This window comes from Chaetodon auriga, chromosome 4 (genome assembly GCF_051107435.1).
Source record: "Chaetodon auriga isolate fChaAug3 chromosome 4, fChaAug3.hap1, whole genome shotgun sequence".
Classification (NCBI taxonomy): domain Eukaryota; kingdom Metazoa; phylum Chordata; class Actinopteri; order Chaetodontiformes; family Chaetodontidae; genus Chaetodon; species Chaetodon auriga.
The window spans coordinates 4,997,905-5,010,614 of NC_135077.1; the positions used below are offsets into that span (position 1 = coordinate 4,997,905).

The 12,710-nt window shown below is 41.5% G+C and overlaps 1 protein-coding gene across 1 annotated transcript; it reads left to right on the forward strand.

Annotated features, from left to right (window-relative positions):
- The first annotated feature begins 3,889 nt into the window (after positions 1-3,889).
- Positions 3,890-6,339, forward strand: mchr1a (melanin-concentrating hormone receptor 1a). The gene is made up of 2 exons (XM_076728969.1): positions 3,890-4,498; positions 5,212-6,339. Exons 1-2 carry the CDS (start codon positions 4,444-4,446, stop codon positions 6,234-6,236), a joined length of 1,080 nt encoding a protein of 359 aa, XP_076585084.1. The 5' UTR covers positions 3,890-4,443; the 3' UTR covers positions 6,237-6,339.
- Positions 6,340-12,710: the final 6,371 nt, after the last annotated feature.

A 12,710-nucleotide genomic window follows, 5' to 3' on the forward strand; every position in this document is an offset into this window, starting at 1 on the left:
CCCCCCTCTGTCTCTTCTTATGCATCCTGGCTGCTTCTTAGTCATCAAAAAAAAAAAAAAATGTTATACTGGATAGGACTTCTTCTCCCTATCTCTCAAAAGTCCGAAGCTCCCACTGCATTCAACATTTGTTAAGTACTGCCTTCAGAGAAATATTCCTGTAGCTGCAGTTAATTGCGCATGGGGATGCAAATTGGACACTTTCCATTGTGTGTCCTTATTCTTTTGACAATGAAGAAGCAAAACAAAACTCAATTGTTAGATGAAAATTAAATGTTTGCCTCCCATGATTGTATGCCGGGGTATTTTGTCTTAAAGTGGTGAGGGTTTAGGCAAGCATGAGCAACTACAGATTTAATTCTAAGCTTCAGTTGTTGCAAATAAAGAAGTTGTATGTAGAAAACCTATATGGCTTGAATGAGGGTACAAATATTTAGCTCTAATGTGAGTAAACTATTCAGGATAGAGTTGACAGTGTTACCTCTGACGGGGCAGCAGAAAACAGTTGCACAGATTTTAATTAAATAATCCTTTACTGATCTCCATTGGGAAATCTGCATTTAACTCATCCAAAGTATTAGGAGGAATTGGGCTGCCACTGCATCACCCAGGGACCGACTCCAGTTCTAAGCCAGTGCCTCAATTTAGGGCACTGGCTGGTTAAGCTAACATAGATGTATTTGATAGTCAAATGAAACATTCAAAAAAGAGACAATTGTTAGGGGACAACTCTAAAAACTGATCCACTGTGCCCCCTGTGCTATCAGCCCTGTGTTACAGCAGCAGTTGATGCTTGAGTGTATGTGCTGTCGGGCCATATGAAAACAGAGCAGGAATCTTCTATGCAGTGGGAGGCAGTCGGTCAGGTTCATTGGCCTAAACGATGCTTAGAACATAAGATAAACTAAATATGTGATATTCCAAATCAGTCTTGATTCATGTTGGGAACTTTCTTTTGATGGAGTCAAAACATTTGCTGTTTTTGGGAGTATGGCTTGATGAGAGAATGTGGAGTGGAACAAGAGAGCAAGACTGTTAATAATGTTTGGTCTGACTGCAGGGCTGGAAGGGATAGTTTGAAAATGGATGATATTATGGACGTGTGGCCAATGGGTCGTCAGCACTGTCTGCTAAATCCCCAGACAAAAGATTAAGATCATAGATGAAAATTTTCAACAAAATGTCTTTTGGAAATTGTGGGAGGATCAGGAAGAGGTCCAGTACGTATTTCAGATTTTGTTAAAAAGTTGTTGGAGGACTCAGTCAGTGTCCAGACACCTGGAGGAAGACATGTAATGATTTATACTGATGAGACTAGGCATCCATTTAGTGAAGAAGTGGCATTTATATACAAGAACAGGAAGGGGCGGACACTCCCTGATCAGGTGTCAACACACACGAGCAAAGACAAGAATGAAGCCAAGTGAAGGAATGATATGCAGTGATTTGCACCAAATGAAGGAAAACCAAAAATGACACCAGGCATTATTGACAGTGCAGAAAATTAATACATTTCTTTCAAAGTGGGCTTCATGGTGGAGCAAAGGGAACAAAGGAGCAGATGAAAGAACTAAAAAAAAGGCATTTTCAAGTGAAGCAATTCAGATTTGACTCCAGTGTGGGCCACCAGAACGGCACAGCCTCATAAAGCTATTCGAGCATGGCAGAAGGCTTGAGAGAATGAATGAAAGAGCAGGTGATATGGTTCGATGCAGTCATGTGTGAACTGGGCCTTTAAAGTGTGGGGATTCATTAGAGGTTCAAGGATGAGATTAGGTTGTTTTAGGCTCAGAAAATGAGCTCTGACTGATAAAGACCCAGACTGAAAGTGTGAGTGACGCACATTCTTCAGCAAACAAAGGCTGCTTATGTATGAGCCTCCTTCAGAAAGTTATTCATTTCCTGACTCAGGTGTTCATTAAAACAACTTCCTGAATCAGGTGTTGTACATAAAACTCTGCAGACTTCTACTAGTTTTCATTATACCTACATATCTGTGAAGTGTACATTGGTATCTCATCCTCACGTTAGTACGCAGGCTGCTGCTCATCCTGAGTACATGAAGCAAGATTTCACTGAAAAATGCTCCCAACCTTCTTCAGGGAGGGCAAAGCATGGTTACAATGCAATATCTTACAAATGTTGAACTGCACACAAGCATTCAAAAAGTCAAAGTCAAAGTCGGCTTTATTGTCAATTTCTTCACATGTACCAGACATACAAAGGAATCGAAATTACGTTTCCCACTATCCCACGGTGTGAGAAGACAATTTCAAGTAAAACAGTAAAGTCCACAGACACAAAAATAAAGACAGACCTGTCCTAACAACTACAGTAAATGATAAACTGAAAATAAATACTAAAAATGAACAATAGAGAATAGGATTTCACAGTAAATGTACAAGTTGCAGCAAAAAGTTTAAGTTAGAGGATTGTTATAGTGCAATGTCAGTCAGTAATAGCAGCAGAAGTTTTCTGTTTGACAGAAGTGTGCAAGTGGCATAGTAGTGCAAAGACAGTCATTAATGTGGGTCAGAGGGTTCAAAGTCCAGACTGTGGGAGGTGTTTTAGCTTCCTGACAGCCTGTTGGATGGAGCTGAGGGTAGGGAGGGGACAGAGTTTAGCATCCTAACAGCCTGATGGATAAAGCTGTTGCTGAGTCTGGTGGTGTGGGAGCGAAGGCTCCTATACCTCCTCCCAGAGGGCAGGAGGCTGAACCGACTGTGTGCGGGGGGTCTTCGCCAGTGATGTGGTGTTGGTGGTCCAGGTGAGGTCCTCACTGATGTGCACCCCCAGGAATTTGGTGCTGCTCACTCTCTCCACAGCAGCACCATTGATGGTCAGTGGCGGGTGTTGGGTGTGGCCTCTCTGGAAGTCAACAACAATCTCCTTGATCTTGCTTACATTCAGCAGGAGGTTGTTGTTTCTGCACCACGTGGTCAGAAGGTTGACCCTCTTCCTGTAGTGGGTCTCGTCGCCCTTGGTGACAAGACCCACTAGAGTTGTGTCGTCCACAAACTTCACTATGTGATTGGTGCTGTAGGTTGTTGTGCAGTTGTGTGTCAGCAGGGTGAAGAGCAGGGGACTGAGCACACAGCCTTGGGGGGCCCCTGTGCTCAGTGTGATGCTGCTTGAGGTGTTGTTGCCGACCCGTACTGCTTGTGACCTCTGACTGAGGAAGTCCAGCAGCCAGTTACAGAGGGAGGTGCTGCGCCCCTGTTTGTCAAGTTTGCAGATGAGTTGTTGTGGTATTATGGTGTTGAATGCTGAACTGAAGTCTAAACATTCAACACCAGCTTTCAAGTTTTGTTTACACTGGATGCCAAACTACCCAGGATGTGATAATCCTGTGGAGGGGTTACACACACACACACACACACACACACACACACACACACACACACACACACACACACACACACACATAATTTGCATAATTTTGTTTCCTCCATCTTCAGCTATCAAATCCCACCTTGTGATTTATCCATAACTCAAAATAGACTGTCATCGTTTCAGCTGGCCTGAGGTCCCAAACCAGTCAAAATATGGGTGCAGAACCGTCTTTGGCTCCTTCAGAAGCCCGTTTATGACCCACAGTTCTTGTCATAGTCACATCCAATTATCATGACGGAGACGTGTGAGGACTCCAAATGAGGGGCAGCAAGGCCATCTAGTGGTTCTAAGTGGGAACGGCGTGTTTGGGGCTGATGAAACGGTTCAAACCTGCCAGTAATTTGAAAGGAAGTCGTTAATTCATTTGTTGCTAAGTAGAAACACTTGTTGCGCATTTTCTGCTGCTGCCCACAAACCAGCGCTGGATACCGCCTGTCGACAGAGGCACGTCAACGCATCTTTTAATTGAAAAGAGAGAGAGAGAGAGAGAGAGAGAGAGAGAGAGAGAAGATGACTAGCACTACTGAAATGTATTTAGGGGGTAGAAAAGGATTTTTTTGTAATCAGCGCTCTTTACACAGTTATTCTAAACCTCAAGGACATTATGTGAAAAGCTAGATATAGTAAATAACACACTTGGGTCAAACGTCTTCAAGGAAACACTTTTCCGCACAAACACTGTATTTTTTGGAGAGAATATCATCTTCAGGCTCTCAGTTTTCTGATTTGATTTTCGTCCAGCTTGACTGACACCTGCAGCGCAGCCTCTCCACGGATCGCCACAGACGGCGAGTGGAAGATGCTCTCACCGTCTCTCTCCGAGGAGCGTCTTTATTATCTGTGAAGGCACAGAGCGCACCGGTCTGCTCACAGTCAAACTAAACGCTTGAGCTGGAAAAGATTGAACTACTTCAAATGGGATAACTGGGATCCCTCAGAAAAAGAAAAAAAAAAATCATTTCGTCTCCACGCTGCTTCAGATGCGTTTTACCTGGAAAGCAAACACTTGGTAATAGCTTCTCCTGAACTTGGATACTTTAGATTTTTCCGATGGATTTTTTATACGATTCTAATTTTTCTCTCGGACACACGAATTCAACAACAGGTAGGTCCAACAAGCAGCGCACAGGTCATGTAATCTAATTAGAGCGTCGTCGACCACCTTGCAAGCATCACAACTGCATTCAACATGAGTTTAAACTACAAAAATCAAATGGATGTATTTATTTACTCTTTCTCGTTTTTTTTTTCTTTCTGTCTCCTGAAGTTGTCTTGTATCCATTTTAACTGCACAAGCCTTCATAGACTATTGCACAAATTCAGGCTGCAGTGAATTATGTTTTTTTCTTTTACATTTATGTGACTGTGTTTAAAATGTGCTATCACTTATCCATGGCAGCCTGTGTAAAGGTCTGACAGCATATGAATCATTACATCTTTTCCCCATCATCATCATCATCATCATCATCATCATCATTATCATCATGTCTTTGCTTTGTGCTGTGTTGAAAGAGCCAACAAACACACACACGCACATGGAAACATACATACACACAAATGATTTATTTCCTCATTGAAATTATCCGACACCCTAAAAACAAGAGGCAGAAAATTTGCTGTCTGATAATAGATCTGCCTAATAATCCCCTGACCAACCAGAATACAGTTAGTATGATTCTGCTGCTCTTGCCAATACACTGGGACAAAATGACTGTGTTACATACAGTTACAATCTAAGATTTCATTTCTCACAACATGATTAAATACAATGTAAAATACAGTGCGATTCTCCTCAAAGTTTTTGCTTCTTGTCTCCAGCTGCAGATGGGGTCCGTCACTGCAGTGCCATCCTCCCTGTCATCTTTGGCATCATCTGCTTTCTGGGCATCATAGGGAACTGTATTGTCATCTACACAATCATGAAGAAGACCAAGTGCCGTGCCAGACAAACTGTTCCGGACATCTTCATCTTAAATTTGTCAATTGTAGATCTCCTGTTTCTCCTCGGGATGCCATTTCTCATCCACCAGTTGCTTGGCAATGGTACCTGGCACTTTGGAGCAGCAATGTGTACGGTCATCACTGCTCTCGACTCCAATAGCCAGATTGTCAGTACTTATATCCTCACCGCAATGACTCTTGACCGTTACTTGGCTACGGTCCATCCCATTCGCTTCAATTATGTCCGCACACCTTGTGTGGCAGCGCTGGTCATTGGCCTGGTGTGGGGTCTGTCCTTACTCACTATCATCCCTGTGTGGATGTACGCAGGCCTGATGCCTCTCCCAGATGGCCTGGTGGCCTGTGCTCTGCTTCTGCCTGACCCAGTCACTGACACATACTGGTTTACACTTTACCAGTTCTTCTTGGCATTTGCTATACCTTTGGCCATCATCTGCCTGGTGTTCTTCAAGATCCTGCAGCACATGTCCACCAGTGTGGCACCGCTGCCTCCACGGAGTTTGAAGGTGCGCACCAGGAAGGTGACCCGGATGGCAGTGGCCATCTGCCTGGCTTTCTTCATCTGCTGGGCCCCTTATTACATCCTTCAGCTGGTCCATCTAGGGGTGCAGAACCCAAGCCTTGCTTTCTCCTATGCCTACAACATAGCCATTAGCATGGGCTACGCTAACAGTTGCATCAACCCATTCCTCTACATTATCCTAAGTGAAACCTTTAAGAGGCAGTTCCTCAGGGCCGTACGCCCGGTTAATAGAAAGTTCCGTGTGAACCCGAGCACCACAGATGGTGGCAGTGTAAGTGTGAGAATGGTACCTGAAGGGGCTCAGCAGGAAGAGCCATCCTGTGGGGAGATGATACCATCCAATGTGACCCCACAATGAAAAAGAAAAAAATAATAATAAATTTAACTTAGTGTGCAACAGTGCATACCGAAAGTTTTTAGACCCCTTTCAAGTTTTGTACATTTTGTACAATACTCCACAATGGAAGGTTTTTGGAGTATTCTGTTAATTTATTAAAAATTAAAGACTGAAAAAGCCCATTTACTAGCTCAATTGCTAGTATTAAAAAAAAGGGTCACGACACAAACAATTGAACTCTGGTGCATCCTACTTCTGTGTGCCTATTTGAATTCACTGGACATATTAGGAAGGACACACATATAAGTTTTCACAAGGTCTATATAAGGTCTTACAGTTGGTTGTTACGTAAGCTGAATGACTCTTAAAACAATAAAAGCCAAATCCTCTGGTCTGGTGAAACGAAGACAACAAAGTGGTCACGATTCTCAGTGGCGTACCAGGCATCACCTTGTTAATACCATCCATACAGTCCAACATGCTGGTGGCAACATCATGTGTGGAGATGTTTTTCTGCAACAGGGACTGGCAGACTACATAGAGGGAAAGATGGATACAGAAGAATACAGATCCTGCAATCCTGAGTGAAGAGCAGTGACCCAAACACATACTGCCAAGCAAACGCAGGAGTGGCTTCAGGAACATTCTGTGAAAGTCCTGGAGTTGCCTAGCCAGAGTCCAGACCTGAAGCTAAGAGATCTCCGGAGATGTTTAAGAATGACTGCACACAGATACTCCACATGCCACCTGGCTGAGTTTTGATGATTCTGCCAAGAACAATGGGAGAAACATCCATAAAGAAAGGTGTGGTAAGCTTGTGGCATCATGTCCAAGAAGACTCAAGTCTGTCATTTCTGCTAAAAGGCGTTTTAGCCAAGTAGCAAGTGAAGGGTCTGAATACGTAAGTTGGACATGTCAGTCTTTTATTTCAATAGATCTCCAAAACACTCCAAAAACCTCTTATTGCTTTATCAGTGTGGAGTATTGTGTGTAGCTCGATGAGGAAGAATCCATTTCAAGGTGAGTCTGAAACATTAAAAAATGTTAAAACTTTCAGTATTTGCTGTGCATACTGTTTCTGAACAGTAATGACTGCACATCAACTCCTATTGACCTACTACTACTCAAACATTGTGTATATATTCACAATTTTTCAACCAAGACCTGAAAAAAGTTTCTGATCATTCATAATCATGCAAAGCACAACATCACTGATAAGCAGAAAAACTAACCGGGCTGCTGCAGCCTCTCTGTGGCCCTGAGCACAGTTCAGTTTAATCGAGTTAAAACCTGCCAAAAAACACATATTTTCAAAAACAGAAAGTTCCCAGTATAGTCAGGCCTGTTTGCTGAAATCACCACAAACCATCCTTTTAACTGACTTGAACTTGTACATATGTGTAGCCACAAAAAGTCAGTGTTCAGTTGAACATACTCGCATGTCTCACAATCCTGTGAACTTCCCTTTGAAAATAACCAGTAAGCTTTTATGTCAAGAACTGTCATACTGGATTGTGTTTAAGACCAGTTCGAGGCTGGAGTAGTCTGAGTGGCCTCTCAATACTTAAGGTGAGTTCAGACTGAATGCAAAGCAAAATTCATCCTGCTTCAGTCACAGACAAACAAACAGTTTGTGCAGAGTGAATCTTTTTATGTTCACCCAAAGCTTTCCACTGACTTTGTAACATCTGCTTTATGTTCAGTCCAAACTACTCACTACTGGTGAGGCGGTGACATCCATGATGGTAAATTCGTGGTCTGAGTTGAAAAACAGTGATCTCTCCTTTAACCCTTTCAACATGGAACTTTTCCTTCCTTCCACTGTACAGTAAAAAAATATAGCTAGACGCTTTAGAGGGTTCCGGCTGTCATGTTATTGTTACTGTGGAGTAAATGTCATAAATAATTGGGTCTCAGGACGGCATTTAAAAATGGAAAATTATAGTAAATACTACAGTTTGAATAAACACACCTCAAACACAAATATGTTTAATATAAGGAGACTGTGTCAAACATGATGTACAATACACTAGGTGATACACATCACTGTGCATATTCAATATAATGTCACTGTGTGCATGCGTGCAATATACCATCTACTGTGCAGCACTATCGTACTGAATGATGGAGACAGAGGTTTGAAATGAGCTGAGAGCTTTAAGAACATTAAGAGTTTGTGTATAAATACTTGAGCAGACGTTACTGAGGTTTTGTTAAACATGCTTCTTTGTTCTTGTGTGTGTCTGTGATTCTGTGATTTCTGTGACTCTGACCCCTGAAGAACATAAGGATGGAGAATGAGACTGGAGATGATGTGTTGAATCATAAGCTGTTAAGTACAAGAACACATCAGATAGTGCTCTGTTAACAAAGATTAAATGGAGTGTCTTACCTTCAAAACATTAGCCTTCTACAGACCTTTTATCCTGTCTTGTGAAAAAGGAGAGTGATGTAAATATCTGCCATGGCTTTCAACCGACTGACTGTTTGTCTCCTCATTGTATAATAAAGACTGAAGAACACAAAGCTTGTGTTATATTTGGAACTCTCCATTCACCTCTTTGTAATTAACTACAGAGAAGGCTAATGTAAAGTGTGCACATAAATGCTTTATTTTGGAGGGAGTAATTTCTAACCAGGGGTTATTATTATTATTATTATTATTATTATTATTATTATTATTATTATTATTATTATTATTATTATTATTATTATTATTATTTTATAATTACTGTGAAACTGAAAAATGTAGAATTTGGTAAAAATCCAAAGACATTCACCTTAACTAGGCAACAGACAGTAGAGGCCTACAGATGTGCAAAAAAGGCTGTGCTGTCTTTTGTCCTTGTTGTTCTCTATACCTTTTCCAGCTGTGCTTTTAACTGATTTAGTATTTGGATATTGTCCTGCTTGTCTGTTTGCTTGTTCAGTGAAATTTTGTGTAACGTTAGGCCGTGAGTAGTTTCTGGTGCAGACACTCCAGGAATCTGCACTGTCATGATCATAATGATGACAAAACAAAAAATACCATATACAATATTATATTAGATACTCATGCATAAGAGCTGCAGAAATTGCCACTGACAAATTATTGTTTCTAACTTTGACTCACCACATTAGGCATCTGTATACTAATGCAAAAAAAGTGCCGTTTTTTCCTTCTGAAGAACTTCTGCAGTAAGTTAAATGGTTATTGGTCAAGCAGTGGACATTCCTGCATTTTCAGTATCGACTGAGTCTGCAGTTCAAAAGCACAAATATGAATGAATGGCTGAGTTCTGGACAAGCTCATATGTCAAATGTGTAAAAGAATGCCAATGAGGTGTCGTTAATGTTATTGTATTGATATTAAGTTATGTTATATTTCAGTATGTACAATTAAAATGCAGAAATTGTGTCATTCGTGTAAATATAAAATATCTTAGTCAGTGAATATGACACTCAGGGTTTCTCAACCTTTTGTGGCCTGTGAGGCAGTTTTCACAGTCTCAAAACTGTTTTGATGACAGCAGTTTTTTGTCACCACAATGACCTACTTTTATATTCTATTTTTAAGAGGGCAGAGAAAGCTCTGAAAGGCTCGAACACTGAAATGATGATACACTTCAACCCTTCTTTAAAAGTGAGAAAAAAACTGAACGCGCTGTTTGTCAGTCTTAGAAATCCCCCATTACCCCACCTGCTTATCAAACCGCACCCTGTAGGGTCCCGATATCAAGGATGAGAAACTCTGATGTAACTGTTGTTCTTGTTCATTACAGCCTAATATAATAATATGTATCCTGTGACAGAAATATTTTTAATTTGTATGGAACTGTCAAACAACTGTTTGTTTGCCTTATGATTTCACTTTAAGTACATTTTAGTTGTATATAAATCTAATTTCTCAAAGAAATGGTTAAAAATGCTATAAAGTGATATTCCCCAAGTCAAAGCTGAGCGGTGATTCTTCCAGCAAGAGTGAACATGTTCACCTTTCAGTTTATACAGTGAAAAAGAGACTGGGGTGAAAGCAAGGAAGAGATGACAAGCTGGAAGAAAAGCTGACACTAAAGGGAAATGGAAGAAATCTCGATAAAGGCAAGCCAGTTATTTATTTGGCACATCAGTGATAGTTTTAAGGCATGACGGATCAACATCAGCATTTGGAAGATGAGGTCATCATCATAGGGGGCAATAACACCTAACTGGGGAATAATCAGTTGAGATTATCTAACCCTCTCATTGCATACATAGCAGCTTTCGTTTCGTTTGGAATTTTCTTTTAATAATAATGCAATGTCTTAGGTTGGAGAACTGCACACAGCGGGCCTGTTTTTGACATTACAGTGGTAGCGAGTCGCACAGTCGGGGTTCATCCTTTCTCTGTGTTTGTTGTGTAGTTCCATCATTGGACACTTTCAGAGAAACAGCTGCGATGATAAAAGATGCTTCCATTACCTTTGTGGTCAGCTCGGGGCCTGAAAACCCATCCAGTATGTCACATGCATGAAACACACTCCCTTGTGTTTCGCGTGTCTTGACATGGAGTCAGGGGAAATTCAGACAGTGGACACTCTTCTGCAGCCTCGTCACTAAGTGGGCATAACATCCATTTTCTGTTGCTGAACCATTTGTCAGACTCAGAAAAGGACTTCTGGAATTGAAGCAGATGGCTCTTTTTTTCTGGGCTTTTTCCTCGTCGGGGGACAGAGGGTGTAGTATTCTGTAAAGATCATAGAACCCCTTGAGGCAAATTTGTGATTTGCGATGTTGGGCTATACTGTATAAATAAAATTGACTTGACTCCTCAGGTGGCCCCTGATGATTGATTGATCAGAATATTTCTCAGCTGATGGAAACAGAAGCTGCCTCTACTTGATCTATTCAACATTAATATTTTTTTTGTGAAAGCTTCCAACTCCACAACAATCCTGACTGAGCCCGAAGAATGAAGATGACATGCTCTCATACTCTTACTGGGGAAGTTCTGAGAAAGTAGCTGCTGAGCTGCAGAGTGATGCAATTTCTCATGCATTACCCTGAATATTGGTAGTGTTTGTCCAAGATGGCGGAACATGAGAGGCAGCCTGTTACTACAGCTCTTGCTCACTGTTGAGCTTTCTCTCTAGTTTTCCCTAACTTAGTTTGACCTTTTTAGTACTTTACACATGCAGTTACTCTTTTGAACTTGCGCTAGTCTTTTTACTGAACCTCTGAGCACAGCCAAACGGTTTCAAGGTGATGCAGGTGGACAAGATGGAGGAGAGCAGTAAGAGGAAGGGAGGAGGGCTGGCAGGATTTGTTATGATTGACTGACAATGATAGACTGTGTAACTCGGTACATCGCCATCCACAGCCTGTGATGTCTTCCACTCAGTTGCAAGCAGGCTGCAGACACACGCATGTCCTCCTTCTTTTTCCTGGTGACTTTAATCATGCCTCACTATCCTCCACTCTGCCCACATTCACTCAACATGTTAAATGTTAGTTCCTAATGTGAAGCAAATGTCGAGCACTGAGTCAAAAGTTATCTTGCTTTTGTAAAGCTTTTCTTTTTTTTCTTTTTTTTCCCCATTGAAGCAGCAGCACAAATTTCCCTCTGAGGACACTAAAGTTCAGTGCTACACCAGCCAAAGACAAATCACAATACTGAATACCGACCTTAATTTTATGCCAACATCAAGGACGCATATAAGAGTGTGAATTAATAAAAGATAGTCTTTTTTAAACTGACAAAAAAACCCAACTGGTTTAAATTGTCAGTTCACCCGAATCACAAAGGAGAACATTTCATTACTTACCCTTGTTGGCATCTGCATAAAACATCCACATAGTCTCTGTGACCTCCGTCCCCTGTAGGTTTCTGAAGAGCGATTGTGAAGCTCAGTGACCGGATCTTGGTAGTTCCTGATCCCATCAAACTCCCAGCTAATACGAAAATGGGCAAAGAGATGGAGCGTGGGTGCAGCTGAGGCAGGCCAAATGAAGCCTGGATGCTGAAACTGCCATTCCCATAATTATACATAACTTTAAGCCTTAATGTAACGCCGTCTGGTAAACTAACATCGTCAGGTATCGTGGGGCTCACCAACGACAGTAGGATGAATCCCTGTGGGAATCATGAATGTCTGGACAAATTTTCATGGTAATACATCAGATAGTGTTGAGATGTTTCAGTCTGAACCACAGTGGAGGACTGACACACCTACAGACATTCTCATCAAAAGTCATGACAGTATCTGAGACACATAGCCATGCATAAACAAAAAGTTGTGGAAACATTGCACAATAGATTGGATTGCCGCTAAAGAAATAGCTATGGGCATATTCAGTGACCCCTAGGTGTTGGGGCAACTTGGAGAGTGTTTTACACTCAACCTCTGAAATCCATGATCTGTCAAATTCGATAGCAGTCTGCACATCTGTGGGAGGGAGAAATCACTTGTGTGCATGCATAATGCTGTTCATTTGCTCAGCGTGTTTTGCCTTCTTTGCAACAAGGGCAAGTATGCT